Source organism: Macaca thibetana, chromosome 7 (assembly GCF_024542745.1).
Source record: "Macaca thibetana thibetana isolate TM-01 chromosome 7, ASM2454274v1, whole genome shotgun sequence".
Taxonomy (NCBI): Eukaryota; Metazoa; Chordata; class Mammalia; order Primates; family Cercopithecidae; genus Macaca; species Macaca thibetana.
The window spans coordinates 162927764-162948393 of record NC_065584.1 but is presented as its reverse complement, the minus strand read 5'-3'; the positions used below and the strand labels follow the sequence as shown (position 1 = coordinate 162948393).

Below are 20630 nucleotides of genomic sequence, written 5' to 3'. Positions count from 1 at the left end.
TGGAGATTGTCCAGCAGGCAGTAGCTCACCAGTCAGCACAGGAGGCCCTCAGTCGGCTAGAGATTCAGGATGGTTTTGCTCCCTGATCTAGACTTTGAGTGTCTGCTATTGTGTCCTACTAATGCATCACCTCCTGAGAGATTTTGTCAGTGCATTTCACTACTGTGCCTTTCATGCTTAGAGGATGCCAACACCTGTTAGATGCTTGTTGGCTAAATGCATGCTTTAAGCCCTCATATCCTGTGTGTGTGTGTGTGTGTGTGTGTGTGTGTGTGTGTGTGTGTGTGTGTGTGGTGTGCTTTCATTTCATAGTCAAACAGACTTTTGCAGTGTCCATTTACTCAGCAAATATTTTTGAGCATTTGTCATATTCTAAGCACTATGCTTCTTGCTGCAAATGCAGCAATGAAAATTTTCCATTGATTTAAGAAACTAGTGTTAACTTTAAAAATAGCTTAGCATCTGATGTAATCAAAGAATTGTAAGAGTTTTGAAAAAAACATTGAAGAGGACCATGTTTGTCTGTAGTATTCAGCACTGGGAGATAAATATCACATGTCTGCAAGTTTTTTGATTCTGAGAAGTCTGGCACTTCTCCATAGGAAATGAAGGGGAGGGGGCATCCATATGTAAAATACTAATCTGGATATGGCCCAGGGCCAGAAATCTGTGATTTGTGTAATAATTGTGGTGAATGTTGCAGAATTGGAGAGTTCTGTGTAACTGATTATCAAGAAAAACTCCCTGAAGAAGGTGGGAAAGGGAGTTAGTAAATGTTGGTATGATTGTGTAGCTGCTCAAAGACTTAATTCCTCTTTGATCAGCAACATGTGTTCCCAGTAAGCTGGGAATCACCATCTTCTAATGAGTTTGCATGCTTGGCCATTTTCTTAGCCTTTGCAGAGATTGCCTGGGAGAACTGGAATCCAGTGTGAGAAGTGGGGATTTGGTAGCTGAGATCCTGTGTGCTGCTTCTTTCTGCCCCTTTCCTAGGCCAGTGCTACTGTACCAGCAGACTTTCCTTGAGCAGACTGCCTCTGGGTTGGGACTTGTGTCGCTGACTGTCAGATGGCAGGCCTGGCCGTGGCCTGGAGGTGGGCAGGCCAATGTTATCAGAGATGTTGATCTTGGATTACAGGAATTGTTTCTAGGCAGCAAGCCCAGTATTCATTTTCCTCTCCAGCTCTCTGGTGTTCAGGAGAGGCTGTGCTTGCAGAGAAGGTGGCCAGCTTTCTAAATGGATGCAGCCAACTGGCCATTCACCAAACAGACTTTGTTGAGCAGGAGTCAAGCTTTGCCTCTGGCCTCAGGGAGCTTCTGTGTGTTTTGGGTGTGGTTAGGGCATTGTCAATAGGTGGCTCTGTGAGCTGGAGGAAGGCGTTCATTGTTTTTGTTCAAGGGTCATTATCCCAAAGTTAGAACTGGAGAGACCCTCAGAGATCAGCCCCCTTCCCATGCATGATACAGAGAGGAAACTTGAGTCCCACAGCTAGCTACCCTACCACTGAAACCTTCTCCAAACACATGAACAGTATTTTACCGTTTTAAACCCAGCAGTTTGATGATACTTGCTTTATATATCTATCTTAATCCATTAGTAGAAAATTGGGCTTATTCTTTTTTTAGTAGTTGTATACGGAGACTCAAATTGTACCTTTAACCATTTTGTGTTGGGGCACAGATTTAAGAAGTCTAGTCACATGGAGGTTGGAAATTAACAGCACAGCTTATAAACTTCCAGTGGGGGTTGACTTGATAGGAGGCATCAGTGATGTTTCCCTGGCAGAGACTGAGGCCTGGTGCATCCCTTTTCAGAGGGTTTCTCTTTGGAGGCGGCTTTAGTTTTCTCTTTGGTTTGTCAAAGGAAAACAGGCAGTTGGCAGATGGCTGTATCTTTTCATTCTGCTCTGTAAGGCACACCCTCTGGCCTTAGAAGTGAACCACTTTTTATACTGTTTACACAGCTCTCTTGTATATATTGTCCTAGAGGTAACATGCTGATAAGACTTTTTTTGTTTCTATCTTTTAAAGGCAAATATCTCCCTGAGAACTGCAGTTCTCAAGTTTTGTGTGGAAAAGACTCCTCCTCCTTTCTGTTAGAATGCAGATTCTGGGGTTCCTCCCCTGGGGATTCTGCTTTGGTTGGCAGGCCAGAGGGGGCCTTAGGAATCTGCATTTCTCTCCAGCATCCCAGCCCTTCTGCTGCAGATCTCTGTGGCTTCCCTGTGGAACACTGCTGTCCTCTCGATGATGAATGTCCTCTTTGGCTGTGAAGAAGACTGTCCCTGTATGATGGTGGCTTTCTAAGTGAACTAGAAATAACTAAACTGCGTGGGTGGAGACCAGTGAAGTGTGAGCCCTCCATCCTCAAGTTGAGTCTCTGTGGTTTATAACTGCATATCTACTTTGCATTCTGAGTTTCTATGCTCCAGAGGAATGACTTTTGGCCCAATTCTCCATTAGCCCTAAGATTTCTGTCTTCTGTGCTGATCGTAGTGGCTGGCAGACCCTGCATGCTAGGGTTCCTCCCTGAGCATTCAGAGGGAGGCTCCTGGAGGGAACAGTGTTCACTTGGCATCTTTGGGTATTTCTGGGAGGGTGAATTGCAATGATTACCACCACCAAAGAACTGGTAATTACTTTCAGATCCCCTAGCTTTTCACCAGAGAAGTGGGTAACAGTGATGTAGGACGACCATCTGATACTCTTTAAACACCAGCTCCACCTTAAAACACCGTTAGAAATCACCATGGTTCCCAAACATGCCTGTAAATTCACTGAAAGACTAGGCAGGTTCCTGGTACCGGGCTCTCCTGCTTCCCTAAATGTCTGATGGGTGGAGCCTGGGAACCTATCCTATCTCCATTTCCTAAAACTTCATGTTAAGTCAGTCATTCTTTTGCCCTAGTTTTAGTTGAAAAACATCAAGCAGAATAATGTGGTATTGCATCGTGTGTGGAAGCCACTGTGGGCGGAGGTGGAGCAAGACTATCCAATAGGCCACAGGCCGTGGCTGCAGGAGTTGTTATTTATCATGAGCTCATCCCTGGCTCTCTCACATTGTGCAATGGCAGAGCTGAGAGAGAACCATAGGAATGTAGCCCTGTGGTCACTTGGAGGCCTCGTGTTCCCTTTCTCTCTGAAACAGAAAGCATTTTGACAGGCTTCTACATTTCCTGTAGGGACGAGCATGTCCGGAGAGTGGCCTTGTGCTTGCCCTTGTCTTGATGAAATCTGGCTCAGCCCAGCCGGGTGGCCTGGGCTGTGAGAGGCTTTGATGTGGCCAAATCCCTCACAAGCCCAGTTGTTTTCGTTGCCCACTTTCCTGTGAACTCACATTTGCTCTTCTTTGTTCTAGTTGTAGGCCCTCTTCTAGTCCATTACCCTTAGTTGCTAATCTCTATTAAATGGTATTTGCTTAAAAAGGTATTTGCTGAATATGGGTTTAAGAAATGGCTTTTCTCTCAAGGTGTTTGCTTTTTAAAAGGGGTGCTTGAGTGTTAGAGGTGGCAGAACTCCTCAGACCACCACCTGCCAGAATGGATGAGGAATGTGGCATCTTCCCAGGGAATGGCTGCCCACCTCAACACAGACTATTCAGGGAAATTGATTATGGGTTCTAGGTGTGTGCTCAGCCTTTGAAAGGAGTTAGATTAGAACTATTTTAATAAGATACGATTATTTTGTAAGACATATGGATGCTACTTTTAAGATAGCAATTTTAAAAGATACTAAAGGAGAGTTTATTATGTTCACTAGAGGAATGGAGGTTTGTGACCTTGCATTCCGTTTTCCAAGGAGCCAGGAGATCCAGTATTTTACTTCTCAGTCTCTGTTGCTGGGCTGAAACAGAAGATTTCAAAACCTTCCTGGGGAAAAAAATACATTTTTTCCCCCATTGGTGCTGGTCCAGATCCCTTGAGATTGTTTCCAGGCTCATGATTTTGAAACACTCAGGAAAAAATTTGGAACCTAAAGTTATTTATCAGGTTCGGAGTTATAGTCTGTTTTCTATTTGAATTTTGTTTTGTATTATCAGGCTGCTTACAATATTCTTGTGCTTTTTTTTTTTTTTTTTTTTTTTTTTTTTGAGACGGAGTCTCGCTCTGTCACCCGGGCTGGAGTGCAGTGGCCGGATCTCAGCTCACTACAAGCTCCGCCTCCCGGGTTTATGCCATTCTCCTGCCTCAGCCTCCCGAGTAGCTGGGACTACAGGCGCCCGCCAACTCACCCGGCTAGTTTTTTTTTTTTTTTGTATTTTTTAGTAGAGACGGGGTTTCACTGTGTTAGCCAGGATGGTCTCGATCTCCTGACCTCGTGATCCACCCGTCTTGGCCTCCCAAAGTGCTAGGATTACAGGCTTGAGCCACCGCGCCCGGCCTCTTGTGCTTTTTATTGCTTATGGAAGAAATTACTTTAGACATTTCTTAGAGATCCAGATATCCTTCCTTGGGTTTAAGAAACAAAAATTCCTTCATTATGAGCAGCCATTGCATTCTTTTGAGAAATGGATACTCAAAACTATCCTTGTAATTTAAATTGCTTTCTATAAGGTATGCAGACTTGACCCATTCTGTATATATATTTTCCTTCCTGTAGCTCCTTCGTGATTGTTGGTTATGTTGTTCTTTTGGCTTATAAACGTGGTGGGACCTGATCCATTGGGAAGGAACCCAGAGTTCATAACCCTAAGTGGGTGATTGAGGTGGTGTGCATCATATAGAGCATGCTGGAGGAATTATCGTTTGGTTGTATAAGGGATGTTGGCTGGCCTTGTAGATGAGATGTTTGAGCTGGGTCTTGAGTGAGTAGGAATTTGTTAGGGAGGTGTTAGTGCAGTAGGAGCAGAGATTGTGAAGGCTTTTGTGGGCCTTTAGTGTGGGAGAAAGGTTATAGTTCTATGGAGTGTGGGGCAGTGCGGGCCAGATTTCTTGACACTTGGAAGCCATGAGAGAGTTTTAAGCATGCAACATATATGACTTCATTGGCTAGGTGTCAGAAGAGTGTTTAGAGAGGGGAGACTGAGACAGCAAGTCCAGTTAGGAAGCTGTTGCGGAGGCCCAGGGGTAGATGAATCTGGAGACCCAGGGGTCCCGGGGTAGATGACTCTGACACTGTCAGGATGCATGAATCTGAGAGACTGACAAGGGAGTCCTTAGGAATAGGAGACCTGGCGATTCTATTATGTCAGGATGGAGAAGTTTCTGTCCTCTCCATATTTGCTTGTGTGTGGTCTTGTTATTGCTCACAGCAGTCTAGTTTTGAGAAGTGCTGTTAGAGCAGAATTGTGATTAAGAGTGGAAGCATGTTGGCCATTGTAGACTGATGGTCATGCCCTCTCCCAGTGACACTATGCCTAGCCCTCTAGATTTGATGTCCAGAGGACCTTCTGTACTGATGTGGGGACCAGCATCTGATATAGTTTTATTTGTCCCTGAAGCCAACCCAGAGGTTTTTATCTGAACTTTGCTATTGACTGAGGCCATCAGCATTTCAATATTTGAGAAAAACCATAGAGGAACTTGTGATTCCTGCTGAAATGCTGAGAGGATTGATTTTGTCTTGGACATGCTCTCTCATCCTTCCCCTTGATAGCAAGTAATGCAGACTCAGATTTAAATTTTGACTGTGCCAAGTGACTGTGAGATTTTGGGTAAACATGATAATACAGATAGTTGATACACAATGAGTACTTTGTGTCAAATACTCTTCTGAGCTTAACACATGTTAAGTGGGTTATCATGGGTAAACATGATAATATAGATAGTTGATACCTAATGAGTACTTGGTGCCAAACACCCTTTTGAGCTTAACACATGTTAACTCATTGATCTTCAATACCGTGAAGAGGTTCCTATTATTATTCTTTCAATTTTACCAGCAAGGAATCTGAGGCCTAGACAATTTATGTAACTTACCTAACATAGGTAGCCAGTAGCAGAGCTGGGATTTGAACCTTGGCAGTTAGGCTCCAGGGTCCATGGGCAAGCAGATGATACTGTTTAGGGAGAGATAGTTACGAGGGTTAAATGACAGTGTGTATAAAGCGAAAGCATAGTGTCTGGCACACAGTAATTGTTTTATGGATGGTGTCTAATATAATATGCAAATATAGATTATGGAAGAGTCTATGTAATTTTAATACAGTTTTATAAAGAAAATTGATTTTCTACCAATCGGCTAGAAAATTGGTAGAAAATCTATGGGTAGAGAATTTTCTATATATTTATGGATAGAAAAATGTTTGGAAATACCAAAGTATTAATGGTGGTTATTTCTGGTGATGCAGCTATGTTCATTTTATTTTCTTTTTTGCTTTCCTGTGTTTTCCAAATTCTCCTCAGCAGATGTAGATTGTTATTATTTGAAATAGAAGTCTAAAATACATTTGTTTTTTTTTTAAACTAAAGATTAATAGGAACTTACCAGACAAACAGGATTTCCCACAGTCCAGGAAGAGTGAAGAGCCCTGCAAAGTTATGGTGGTGTGAAACTCTACGCCACACTTAGTGACTTTGAAGTTGTTTGGTCTTTTTTCAGTTCGTCTTTGTCTATTAATTTATTTGTAGTGTTTTAGACACATATTTTCTTTGTTTTGCTTTCTTTGTGGGTTTAGAAAGCCCTTTACCTTCCAAGAAAACAGAAATGTTAGGACAGCAGTTTCTTGTGCTGCTGGAGAGAATCATCAGCCCTCTTATGATCAGTGACTCCCTGCTGCCTGGAGCTGGCTTCCAGGGTTGCCCATGGGAGAAGCAGCTCCCGGACTTACGGTTTGAAGTGTCTGTCCTTCTAGCTTTCAGTTTCCGGCTCGGTCTTGAAAGAGTGTTTTGTTTTCCTCATCTACTGCATCATGGTGCACATGGCATTCATTTTCTGTGTAGAGTCTTGTGGCTGCTGTTTATACTTCAGTTTTAGCTAAACCTTCCCATGTGAATTTCTGCTATGCCGCATTGCTTAAGTCCTATCTTCCCTTCCATACCTTTATAATTGGTGGAAATCTATACACCTGTTGTAAGAGGCAGAAAGAGATAGAAACTTAATTTTAATTATACAGGCTTTTTCTTCTACTGATCTAATGGTTTTTATTAAATTTACTTATTTGTTAAATGCATTCATTTAATGGTTTTTATTAAATTCATTAGTTTGTTAAATCTTGAATTAAATTTGAAATTATTTTCTCTGATGATAGGTTTCTTACCCAGGGCATCACTTATTTTTTTCCAGATATTTGGCCAGTTGTCCTAATGCCATTATATATATTATATATATAAATTACATATATATATTTGGAGACAGGGTCTCACTCTGTCACCTGGCCTGGAGTACAGTGGTACAGTTATGGCTCACTGCAGCTTCAACCTCCTGGGCTCAAGAAATTCTCCTACCTCAGCCTTCTGAGTAGCTGAGACTGCAGGCATGCACCACCACACCTGGCTAATTTTTGCACTTTTTGTGGAGAGGGGATTTCACCATGTTGGCCAGGCTGGTCTCGAAATCCTGGGTTCAAGTGATCTGCCTGCCTCTGCCTCCCAAAGTGCTGGGATTACAGGCGTCAGCCACTGTGCCTGGCCTGTTGTTATTATATTTTTAAGAGACAGGGTCTTGTTTTTGAGATGGAGTTTTGCTCTTGTTGCCCAGGTTGGAGTGCAGTGCCACGATCTTAGCTCCCTGCAATCTCTGCCTCTCAAGTTTAAATGATTTTCCTGCCTCAGCCTCCCGAGTAGCTGGGATTATAGGAGTGTGCCACCACACCTGCTAAATTTATATTTTTAATAGAGACGAGGTTTTACCATATTGCCCAGGCTGATCTCGAACTCCTGGGCGCAAGCAATCTGCCTACCTCTGCCTCCCAAAGTGCTGGAATTACAGTGGCATGAACCACTGTGCCTGGCCTATTATTATTACATTTTAAAGAGACAGTGTCTTCTGTTTTCATTTTTGAGACAGAATTTCACTCTCATTGCCCAGGCTGGAGTGCAGTGGCACGATCTTGACTCACTGCAACCTCTGCTTCCTGGGTTTAAACGATTCTTCTGCCTCGGCCTCCCGAGTAGCTGCAATTACAGGAGTGCGCCACCACACCTGGCTAATTTTGGTATTTTTAATAGAGATGAGGTTTCACCATGTTGGCCAGGCTGGTCCCGAACTCCAGACTTCAGGTGATCTGCCTGCCTCGGCCTCCCAAAATGCTGGAATTACAGGAGCGAGCCACGGTGCCTGGTTAACCAAGAGATTTGTCTTGCTCTGTTGCCCAGGCTGGGTACAGATCTTGGCTCACTGCAAACTCTGTATCCTGGGCTCAAGGGATCCTCTAACCTCAGCCTCCTGAGTAGCTGGTGCTACGAGCACATGCCACTGTGCCTGGCTAATTTTTTTTTTTTGAGAGATGTGGTTTCACCATGTTGCTCAGGCTGGTCTCAAACTCCTGAGCCCAGGCGATTCACCCACCTGGGCCTCCCAAAGGGCTAGGATTACTGGCATGAGCCACTGGGCCTGGCCTCTAGATTTCTTAATTGGATACCTAGGCATTTTATGTTGATTATAATTATGAACCTGTTTCCCACTGTTTATTGTTGGCGTAAAGGAAAATGTTTGCTTGCGGTGAATATCTCAGAGGTAGGAATTAACCAGATCTCATCCAGTTCTGTATTCTTAGTGCTAACTACTGGCCTTGGCCCAAGTTAGGCTCTTAATAAACATTTGTCAAGCAAATGAACACTTTATGTACATGGCGTTGTCCCTTTTTCCTCTTTTGAACTACTTTAGCTACATTTCTAGGAATGGAATTGTGGGTCAAAGAATGTGAACATTATTATAGCTTCTAAAATGTGGTAAATTTTGATAGGCGGACATTGTTTACCAAAGGGAATAAAAGCTTAGATAAACTTGTTGTTTAGTGGAGATAATGAGGCCCGACTCCCTGTAGCTGCTGCTGGATTGCTACTCCAGCCCCTCTACTCACAATCATGTACTTCCCGCTGAGAGTGGACCCTTAATATTTGTGTATTGAAATCAGTTAACTTGTAATCAAACAACTTTATTGTGGGACTTGTCTAAGCATCAAGTTGAGAGCCGGTGGGAGGCTGAGGGTAGTCTCTGGGGCCCAAGAGAAGAAACAGGTGGCCAGGGCCTGTCTCACACATGAGTGGGCTTCTGGGTTTTGTGCTACTAGAGACCTGGGGACAGCAGCTTGTGGGAGCAGCTGGGGCATCACATGGTACTTCTCAGCCGGCTGTCAAGGACTGCATTCCCACCTCGAGCAGAACACAGATGGCTTGCTTTTATTCTCCTAGCTGGTGCCTCATGTCTTGGCACCCAAAGGCATCAGATGGCTGCCATGTAGAATTGTGACCACCCAATCCTTGTCTGCCCCTCTTCCTGAGTAGAAGAAACCCAGGACGTTCATGCAGCCATGTAGGAGACAACTACAATGGCTTTCCAAGATGTTCGGCTTTGTCTCATATTGGGATTGGTGCCATATTTGACCTGGGATTTCAGCATTGTTGAGAGGAAGTAGCAACAATTGAACATGAGAGGATGAGTCAGATATTTGAGTGTTTATATTCAGGACACTGTGCAAGGCATCTTGGATCATATTGAGACCAGCAGGTCTGGCCTCTGCCTTTAAGGAACTTAGGTTAGTGAGGAACACGCAGGGAGTGCCCTCATCTCCATGGGAGGGTTACCTGGGCTACAAGATTCTCCAGGCTCCCCATTCAGAGAATGGAGACAAAATGTACCCCCAAATCAGGGAAACCTGCTCTGAAGAGGTGGCCTTTGCATTGGACCTTGAAGGGTGAGTAGGAAGGAGCTGAGGAGAGTGGTGTGAGGGGAGACAAAATGCACAACCAGGTCAGGGAAACCTGCTCTGAAGAGGTGGCCTTTGCATTGGACCTTGCAGGGTGAGTAGGAAGGAGCTGAGGAGACTGGTGTGAGGGGAGACTCAGGAGCTGGCCTGGGTGAGGCATCAGACAGCACCCGCTAACACCTGGCTTCTTGCTGGGTGCTTGCGTGGAATCAGCTCCCAATTCTCTGCTGATCTGTGGAGCTCTGCCTTGTCGCTGTTTCTTCTAGCGTGAGTGGAATGCCTGTCTGACTCTCCAGAACATGGGACCACAGCGTTTTAAATGGTCATTCTGAGGGGTGGGGGGCAGATGGTGATCCTTCCTGGTCCTCACTCCTCTGGCGGGCATGTCTTTGGTGAATGCTGTGTGGTCCTGGTGGTAAGCTTCTGCGCTGACTGGCTCATTGTCACCAGCTGAGCCGAGCCTCAGTGGAGGGAACTCCTGGTGATAGACCCAGCAAGGCATTGTCTGTGCAGCCAGATCACTCGAAGGTCCTACTCGCCCCACTTTGGGAGCTCTGAATAAAGGCACTAAAGCTGTTAGTCAGACCAGCAGTTGCCTGGGTTCCTAAAGAACGTTGGCCTCTCCTTGGACATTAATGGACCATGGGATGGTTGGAGATATGGAGGTGCCTGTTTAAAGAGAGCAGTTATCTTGAGTCATAAAGTGCTGTAGAAGAGCAATGGTGTTGGCTGCCCCACACCCCCATGGGGACCCCATGCCCTTGGCTTACATTGTAATCCTGAGGTGCTGTTTCCTGCCAAGCCAGATCTCCCACCAACCTTGGCTCTCAAAATGGAGTATATTTGCCATTGTGGTATAGACCAGCTCTGTTGAGTAAAGATAAGATATGAGCCACATACATACTTTTAAATTTTCAAGTAGCCACATTAAACCGGTAAAATTAATTTTAATACTGTTGTATTTAATTCAGTGCATCCAAAAGATTTTATCATGTGGTGCTGGTCTCCTCTCATGTGCTCAGTAGTCACGTCTGGCTAGTGGCTATTGTGTTGGACAGGGCAGATCTGAACCAATTTATTGGGACTGGGGCGATAAAGAGGCTGGTTTGTGATTATACATTTAATTAGGCCTGAGCTGAATCTCCATTTAGTCCTTCGCTGAAAGATATCAGATGGAAAACCCAGAGGCTTTTTGGATTTCTGCTGATTTTGCTGTATTGTACTTTTAGTGGTGCTCAGTCTTAGAGCCTGTGTGTGTTTCTGTCTTTGGGTTTCAGCTGTCTTCAGAAAAGGCCCTTTGGGGCTTTTCTGTCAAAGCACGTGCCCCAGAGACATTTCAGACAGCCTGGCCCCCAGCCTTTTACTAGCTAATTGGGGATTGAAGTAAAAAGTCTTCTAGTGATCTCTAGATTTTTTTTTTTTTGAGACAGAGTCTCACTGTCGCCCAGGTTGGAGTTCAGTGGCACCGTGTCAGCTCACTGCAGCCTCCATCTCCTGGGTTCAAGCAGTTCTCCTACCTCAGCTTCTCAAGTATTACAAGTGCCCACCACCACGCCTGGCTAATTTAAAAAAATATTTTTAGTAGAGACGGGGGTTTTCACCATGTTGGCTAGGCTGATCTCGAACTCCCGACCTCAGGTTATCTGCCTGCCTCGGCCTCCCAAAGTGCTGGGATTACAGGTGTGAGCAACCACACCTGCCTGTCTAGATTTTTTTTTTTTTTAAAGGAAACAAACCCAGTTAATCAGTGTCTAGATTAACTGCCTTCCTGACCAGATTTTGCCCAGCTTATTGACCGAATTTCTACAATATGATAAAATAGCAGTCGTTGAAAGCATGTGATCTCAAAGTTTTGCCCCGGGAATTTAGTGAGAGATGACTCAGAGGTTACTAATTGTTTCCCAGTTAGATTTAATACTCAGAGATTTAAAGGGAAAAGGATTTCTTGTAAAAAGCAGATTTTTCATGGTGCCTGCATTGTCAGAGGCAGCTGGAGAGGTTGGTTCAGATCTGTCCTAGTGAGTGTGTGCCAGCTTCTCTGAGCAGCCTGTGGCTCCTGAGCATAAATAGAAACACAGCTGCGTGTGCAGGCTGAACAAGAGGAAGTAGAGCAAGTGTCTGGACGCCTCCCTGGCTGGAGCAGAAGGCTCCCAGGGTGCTTAGCTCATCCATGGCATGGGGATGGAGGGGCCAGGTAGTTAGGGAGCTGGTGGGTGGACCAGACACACACATTCCCCCCACCCAAACACACAATTGCCTCTAAGGGTTGGGGGTTTGGCAGACCGGGCTCACAGTATTGACTCCCTGTATGATCTAGACAAGTCACTTCCCTTTCTGGGCCTCTATCCCCTCATCTGCAAAAAAAAGGGGAGGACTGGGTGGGCTTTGGGCTCTGAATTTGGCTATGGTTGTGTGTCTCAGTTCCTGACTTGCCTGGTGACTCTCCTCTCCCCTCCTGTGGAAATGTTTGTGTGCTCTTTGCTCCGCCCCAGGGCCAGGCTGAGCTCCTGTGTCTACCCTGCAACCAGCCTGCCGCCCAAACTCCAGGCTGTAATTCATGGATCTCTTAAGTGGGCTCATGGCCTCTGGCCTGAGCTAATCTCCTTCTATGCAAACTGCACCTGCCTTTCCCTCACCACCATTTTCACCAGCAGTACCTTTGTCTAATAATCTGATATGTGTCCTTCCCCAGTGCTCTGCTAAGTTCCCCATTCCATCTCTTTAGGAAGGCACACAAGTCCCTTCAGGGCCAGGTCCTTGCCACTCACTGACCTCACCTCACTCCTGCTCTTTGACCTTTTCACTTTTGTAGACACTCCTCTCTCTTCCTGAAATCTATTTTCCTCTGGCCACTGCCTGCTTCCCATTTAAGACCAAGCTCTCCTGTATCATTTTCTGATTATTCATTCATTCACTATTCCTACATATATGTATTCGGTAAATACTGACCTACTATGTGCCTGGCACTGAGCTAGATGCTAGAGAAATGGAGACAACTTGGAGTTTGTTTCTTGGAGAAGATAAACATTAAACCAATACTTTGAAGCTTTTAAACCTGCATGTGGCAGGTGTCCTGAACTTTGAGTACCTTGTCCTTTGCTGCACCTCCCTCCTTGGCTATTTGTCCTTCCCCAGTGCTCTCCAGTCACGCCAGCCCTGCCTCACCTGCTCTGCTTTCTGTCATAGCACTTAATGCAGCATGGAAATTACTGGGTGTTTTTTCCTGTCTTTCTCACTAGGCCAAGCCCCAGGTCTGGGTACCTGATAGGTGCTTGGCAAATGTTGGTTAAATGAATAGATGAAATGGCAACTTGGCTGATAGTTGGAAGAACTTTCTGTAAAATACCCAAATATCCTGTAATGAAGGCTTTTCTTTATCTGAGGCCAGGTATGCAATTATCACTAAAAAGACCCAGGTTGTAGCCACAGCACCCAGAGGTTATCCTTTGTATCCTTTGCTTGTAAGTAGTAGTAGTTTGGTTTAGGCCTGTCTCTTGCTGTCATGCCTGCAGAGCCATTTTCTTCACTGCCTCTGATCTTGGGAACCACTGTGTCTGATGTCTGCACATGTCACTGGATGCCAGTGTTGATGAAGTTCCCCTAATTGTGTCATGGCAGCCTTCCTTCTTCTTGGGACTCCTTTGCAGGGGGCAGCCTGGAGACCTTAACCCATACCTGCAGTCTAGTTTGTTTATAGTTAGGTTCATTGTTCTGGGTCCTCTCCCCCATCTTGGTTGATTTTTTTAAATAATATTCACTCTTTGTGTATATAATTCTATGATTTTGGACAAATGCGTAGAATCATGACTTTACCACCAGAACCATGATACAGAACAGTTCTGTTACCCAGAAATTCTTGTGCTGCCCCTTTGTAGTCAGCTACTCCCCTCCCTGCCAAGCCCTGGCAACCACCGATTTGTTTTCTGTTCTGACAATTTTGCCTTTTCAGGGTGTTACATAAATGGCATCATATAGTATATAGCCGTTTGGGTCAGGCTTCTTTCACTTAGCAATATGCATTTAATATTTATCCATGTTGTAGGAATCAATAGTGTGCTCCTTTTTATTGTTAAATAGTATTTTATTGTATGGATGTGTACCACAGTTTTTTTTTTTAAATCCTTTCATCAGATGAAGTTCTCATTTTTTTGGCAATTATGAATAAAACCTCTATACATACTTACATACAGGTTTTTGTGTGAATATGTTTTCATTCTTCTTGGGTGGATATGTAGGGATGGGCTTGCCAGGTCACTTGGTAAGTGTATGTTTAACTTTATAAGGAATTGCCAAACTGTTTTCTAAAGTAGCTGTACCAAGTTGCATTCTACCAGCAGCTTATGAAAGTTCTAGCTGCCCTTCACCCTTGTCAGTACTTGACATTGTCAACTTTTTGAAATATTAGCCATTCTGATAGGAGTGCCAGCTAGTTTTTAATCTGCAGTTTTCTTTGTATACTCTCAGATGCTGATGGAGTTTAAATATCATTATTTGATGTTATTTGGCAAGGCCGTCATTCATACCTATGTAAGATTTTATTTCTGAAGATGGAATTTATAGTTGCTCAGAGCAAAAGAGCAGCAGTATTATCACACCTTCCTAAACAGTTTTGAGGAAAATGTTATGTTGCATTATTCTTTAATTTTAGAATTTAAAAAGACTTCTTATTAATTGTGTTCAATTCTTCATGTCACAATTGCTGTTTGCTTGACCAACTCATCATGAGCAAAAGCTACTAATCTTGTAGCTGAAGTTTCCTTGATCTGTTCATCTTAACTCTCATATGGCAAGCTGAACAGTCTGTACTCATGAGACATAATATTTTTTAAGCTCTTCATATTATTGGTGGCCATAACATGTTTTTCCCCTCCCTCTTTCTAGGCTCCCAATCGTCAACTCATGACTTACTGGTTACAGGAGCTTCAGCAGAAGAGATGGGAATACTGTAACAGTCTCGACATGGTCAAGTGGGACAGCAGGACCTCTCCAACTCCCGGGGATTTTCCTAAGGGTCTTGTAGCCAGAGATAACACCGGTAAGGCAGAAATAAAGGGGAGCTGGGTCAGTTATTTGTGTGAGCCATTCGATACCACACATGAACTTAGCAGTGAATGAAAATGATTTTAGAAAGAAATAATAGTGATGCTACCTTATGAGTGGACAGCATTCCACAGTTACCCAGCGCCTCTATGTACGAAGCTTATGCAAACCCAGTGATGGCCTTGGAATCAGGCAAGGCCAGTGCCAAGCATATGGAAGAGATGATACGACTAAGGTCAGCATGTAGTAAGTTGTGGTGCTGTAAGTCTAGTTCTGACTGCAGGGCCAGCCTTTCTACCACACCTAATGATGGAGCACTTCGTGCCTAAATAGTCATGCTTGGGCAGACTTGCCAAGGTTAACAGGTGTTTGTATACGCTAGGAAGGTATTCTCAAAACATTCCACTTAAAATTCTCTAGTGTTTCTTAGGAAGACTTTAACCTTCAAACATTGATTTAATTCTGTCCTGGATTCATGGCATTTCTATAACTCAGGGTAATCCCTGGCCATTTGCAACATGGAGATAACCTCTAGAAAGAACAGGACAACAATTATTTGCTGCCCATCCTACCCCCCCCTGCAAAGACTGTGGAGATGGGACTATTTTTGGCCCCCGCTCTCCATACAGGGCAAAGAACACATCCAGAAAAACAAACAAACAAACAAACAAACAAAAAAGCCTCCTAAGCTCAGAAGTAAGGTCTAAAAAGCCCAGGCCATTGTACTAGTATTTTTGGAAGACACATGGAGCATACATTAAAAGAAGTAGACAACAGTAAGGACTAGTTCTAACAGTTTCATAAAGAGATGTTGTCTGCACTTAATAAAACCCATGGGACCCTTTGCTCAGCAGAACACAGGGCTGCATCTGAGTTGCCTGTCCCACCAAGGATGGTGTTGGCACATGTGTGGCTGATTTACTCCAGAAACAAATGCGTTCTTAGACAAATTTTTCATCTCCAAATTTGCCAGTCTTGTTTTTACTTGTCCCAGTATTTTTCAGTAGGTTAATCCTCTTATCAGTGAGAAATTACTATATATGCTTTGTACTTGTTGATATATTTTCTGTGAGAGTTTTCGAGTCACTTTCACGACTGTCTTAGCACTTTGTCTATTCCAAGTTCTGAGGTCATGCCTTTATTTTCAGCTTTTTGCCCCCTTATGTTTAGTTCAGGGTCAAGTCACTGGTAACTGAGTTCTTTTGAAAGCCACTCTTCTAGTGCTTTTCATCAAAAGGAGCTCCTAACTGAGTGTCTGAGTCACTTGGAACATTTGGAAATCCTGTGGGAACAGGCGGTGTTCATGAGCATAGCCACTGCCTTTGGCACAGGAGGTACTTGATTTGCCTCAGTTCCTTTGTTCTGAGGACACCAAGTGCTTCTTTCTAGCAAAGACTCAGGGATATTCAACCAAAAGGAGGACAAAGAAGTAATGCTTATCCCTATAGTCTCTTTATAACAGCTGTCCTTCCTCCTTCTAAGCCAAAATGCTGTGATTGGAGAGCCAGAGAAAACATCTGAAGCCCATATTTGTTTCTCCTCCTTTGATTTGGGGACTCCAGGTATCGAATTTAGCATTTGAGTAAATGCCATCTGACATTTACTCATTCATTCAGCAAAGTTGGCACTCAAGATGAGCTTTGCCCCTCTCCTCACAGAATTTCTAGTCAAGCAGGGTGGTTGTGCAGAGAAAAAATGAGAGAAATGTGAGGGAAGGGTGCATGCTGGTACCATGGGCTGTAAGTGGGCTGTGCATAGCTTCTGGCAGTTAGGGCCTCTCTGAGGAAGTGCATCTAAGCCAAGGCCTGAAGGATGGCTAGGAATTAGCTAGGTAGAGAAGCGGGGAGGCAGATGACAGGGCTGGACTGCGGTGCCTTCCCAGAGCTGCAGTCAGGATGGCTACCGGCTGGAAGCAGTTGTGGGGTGCGAGTTGAACCTGGGGGCACACCCGGGACCCAGAGCCAGAGCTGGGGGAGAGCCTAGACTGCTGGCCTTGGGATTTTGGACTTTATCCTAAGAGCAGTGGAGTGCCTTTGAAGATTTTTATAGATAGAAATGACTGTAACTTTAGACTTCTATTAATTTTTAGATAGCTTCTAAGAACAAGGAATGAAACTTTGGGCCCCAGAGCAGTATGTGAGACTATAATAGCTCAGGAAGTCAAAAAATCTAAAGCAGGAAGTCAAGAAGAAAAGCTTATATTTTAGCCCCTTTTGTTTCATCATCAGAGATCAAATCCGGTTCAAAGATAAATTGTGTTGTGTTATATGGCAGTGCTCTGTGAAGTTTCTAAAGCCATGCTTGTAGTTATCTGCTCAGCTTAGCCTACTCTAGCAAGAATTAAAGAAGAGTGTTTTTATAACTGATTTGCATTAAAAATAAAATTTTTCCTAGTATTGTCTCATGGTCACCCAGTTGTTTGGAACATTTTGGTTTGTAGTCTAATGGGCTTCACCCATCAGGACCCTCCTAGCACCTAAAGTTAATATGGGGAAAAATATAGGGGATTAACATTTTCCACTGATAGCTAGTTATATATCTTAGAAGGCAGCTCTACCTGGTGGAAGAAGCCCTGTGGGCCTGTGAGTCTTGGGGATATTTACTAGTTGTCAGACTCTAAGTAAGTCACTTATCTTGTAGTACAGGGGTAGGAAACTGTGGCTCTGGGAATTGAAGTTTGTTCACCCTCCGTTGTAGTTGTTATAAGGATCAAATGGGAAGCTGCATTGTTAAGTGTAAAGAGCCATATGTATGTGTATATACACATATATATTGTATAGATATGTATGAGATGATATCATTTTGAAAGGGTTAGCATTATGTTCAGCTGTAATTAGTAGGAAACCTTCCTAATAAGGACTTACACATAGGGAGTAATTTGTCTCACATGATAAGCAGTTTATGGCTGGCATAGCTACTCACTAGTGCCGCTGAGGGGCCCAAGCTGTCTCTGACTCTGTTTTCCATTGCTAGAGTGTATTAGCTTTCCTGCTCATGCTGGCTGCCCCTGGGGGTGGCACTTACATCAAAAAGAAGAATGCTTTCCCAGAAACCTGTGGCTTATGCATCGTTAGCTGGAACTGTCACATGGCCATTCCTAGCTGGAAGGAGTCTGGGAAGCCAAGTATTTTAGCTGAGCATATGGCCACGATCAAAACCAAGGTTTATAAGTAAGGAAAAGCTGGATTGAATATTCATTAAGGAGCCAGCACTGTCACATAGTTGCTTACATTAACTTTTTTTCTAGAATCTCTGTTGAGTAAGAGACTTTCCTGTGTGTGATTGGAACTTGCAGCTTTATTATTAGTCAATATCTGTTCTGTGTGCCTTCTATTTTGTAGCCTGTCCTCTGAAGGCATGCCATGCCTCAAATACCATTCCACATTGTCTTCTGTGTTTGGATAGAGAAAGACCTAGTTTCAACACAAAAGAATAATTTGCATAAAGATACAATCAGGGGTCCACAAACCTTTATAGCTGTTGAGAATGAGGTAACTAGAACCCAAAGGAGGTGCCCATAAATGACTAATAGCCTCATTACAGGATGTATGTCTAGCACATTCTGTTTACTTCATTCCCCACATAAACTAATAAGAAAACAAGCCAGGGGTAACAAGATCCTGCTTTTTAAAAAAAACTTCTTGAAAGTTCATGAGTACTAAAGCATTCATGGTCATAGCAGTCTCAAATGCCCAAGTGCCTGTTTGAATATGGATGGTATTTCTTGCAGAACATTGTATTGTGAAGACAGTTTGAAGGATGACCACACATTTCCTCCCCTGAAGCAGCTGCATCGGGTAGTTGAACTGTTACACTCTTAACAGCTTGTGTGCAAGGGGATGGCGTGGGAGGAGTAGCTGTAACTTTCAGTCCTCAGGCAGCTTGAGCAGTGCTCTCGGTGCGGGGTGCAGGGTGTAGAGGGCTGCCAGAAGGAAAGCCATTAGGTGGAATGCAGGCCCCGCGTTGGCAGTGCCACAGGAATTACACATCAACCTTTAATGTCATGATTCCATACAGAGATCAAGGAAGCTGTGCTTTCGTGTAATCCTTGTAAAATGCAAAATGCCATCCGTTCTTGTGAAGTATCGGTAGTTACCAGCATTGTATCTGAGAGACAGCATGGAGAGAGCTTATGGGACCTTGAGTACATAATGATTTCCCCATCTGTGAAGCAAGATGCTCTCTGAACCAGGTTCCTTCTGGTTTGAAGGTTCTGTGAAAGTCAGGTTGTGAAAGAATGTGACTGTGGGAGGGAGGATGTCAGGGAGATGCCGAGTGGGGTTTGATTGCAGTTCTGTCTGGGAGGAACCTGCTGGATAGGGTCGAAAAGGAGACTATCTGGAACAAGCTTGGAGTTTGGTGTCAGCAGGGACATCCTCAGCCTAGATTTGGTGGGACTTAATGCAGGTGAATACAGGGGTTGATGTGGCTGTGAATGGGGGCAGGGGCGGTGGCTGAGTCAGGTTGCAGGAGAACAGGGAGGAATGGGAAAGGAAAAGAGGGAAACCCCCACCCCAATTCAGGGAATCTGTCAGAGGCAAGGTGGCAGGAGAGAGGAAAGTCAGGAAGGATGATGAGTATAAATCCATTCAAGAACTGCAGGAGCCTTTGCTGCCTTCTGCCCGATTGTTTAAACCCACAGAAGGCCTTTTCTCCCATGCCATGTTAGCAAGTTCCTGTCGCTTACGGATTAATTTGGTCATTTAACCAATATTTATTCAGTCACTCCTCTATGCTAGGTGTTGGATATGCAGCTGTTAGCAAATCAGATAGAGGTTCACTTCTCACAGAGTTGTGTCCTTGATGGGGGTAGCAGACAGGCAGATGAATAATTAGCCAGACATATGGACTGGCCTATGCTGGGGCCTGTCAGGACCCGGTGGTTTGCCGCCTCTTTTTTTTGGTGCTTAGATGCATGCTGTGTTCTCACTTGGAAGATATTTCTGTTCCTCTTGACTGGTCCTTCACAATCTGTATTAAAACTCACATTGGTAAATAAAAAAAAAATTTTCAGATTAAGCCCACCCTGTCTTCCTCCACCTCCCAGTGTTGACACCCACACTTTCGTTTGCTGTGTCCTTAATGAAAAGTTCTGCTTTTCATTAAGATGCATATGGGCACAACCCTTTCCCAATGTTCTTTTCTCCTTTCTTGGATGCAGCTACAGGCCTGGGTTGAGTTTTATGAGAATTCTCCCACTGTACGCAGTTCTGTGCTCTGTAGGAGTTGCTGGCGGAGCACCTAGGCCTGACTGACACAGCAGGAGAGGAGAGGGAATACTCACTGAGGCAGTCCAGATGTAGGCAGGAGCCGCTCCTGTGCAGGGAGTCCCATTAGGAGGAGACTTTGAGCATCATGTGGTAGAATGCAGCAAATGGGAACGGCTGTTGGAGACCAGGGAGGCTGGAGACCAGGGAGGAGAAGCCAGCAGCTCCAGGGAGGCTGAGACTGCCCGGGGTCACACTGGATTTAGAGGCGGTGCTAGAATCAGAACCTAGGAAATGGGAACAATGCAGTCGGAAACTCCCTCAGAGTTTTCATTTAGGCATTTGAAAATGTTTAAAAAGGACAGAGGTCTAAACACCAAAAACCATCAGGCACAGACTTTCTTTCCCCACTGAAGCTGTAAGACAAAAGACATGTTCATGAACACCAGTCCAGCCTCTTAAAATCTTCAAGGAAATGTTGCCATGTCCTAGTTTGTGTTTTCCCTTAACGTCCTCCTTGAGGCGGTTCCCTGCATGCTAATGGTAGGACATGTATTGAGGAGAAGCCAGCAGCT

The 20630-nt window shown here is 44.3% G+C and overlaps 2 protein-coding genes across 3 annotated transcripts in view; one reads left to right on the top strand and one right to left on the bottom strand.

Moving 5' to 3' along the window:
- The window catches only part of CRABP1 (cellular retinoic acid binding protein 1), a 658055-nt gene that overhangs the window by 289831 nt on the left and 347594 nt on the right, over positions 1-20630 (bottom strand). The window lies entirely within an intron of this gene.
- Positions 1-20630, top strand: part of TBC1D2B (TBC1 domain family member 2B) — an 82328-nt gene that overhangs the window by 9176 nt on the left and 52522 nt on the right. The window contains exon 2 of the mRNA XM_050799953.1: positions 14690-14843. Within this exon, the coding sequence (XP_050655910.1) occupies positions 14690-14843 (154 nt within the window). The remainder of the gene's footprint in view (positions 1-14689; positions 14844-20630) is intronic.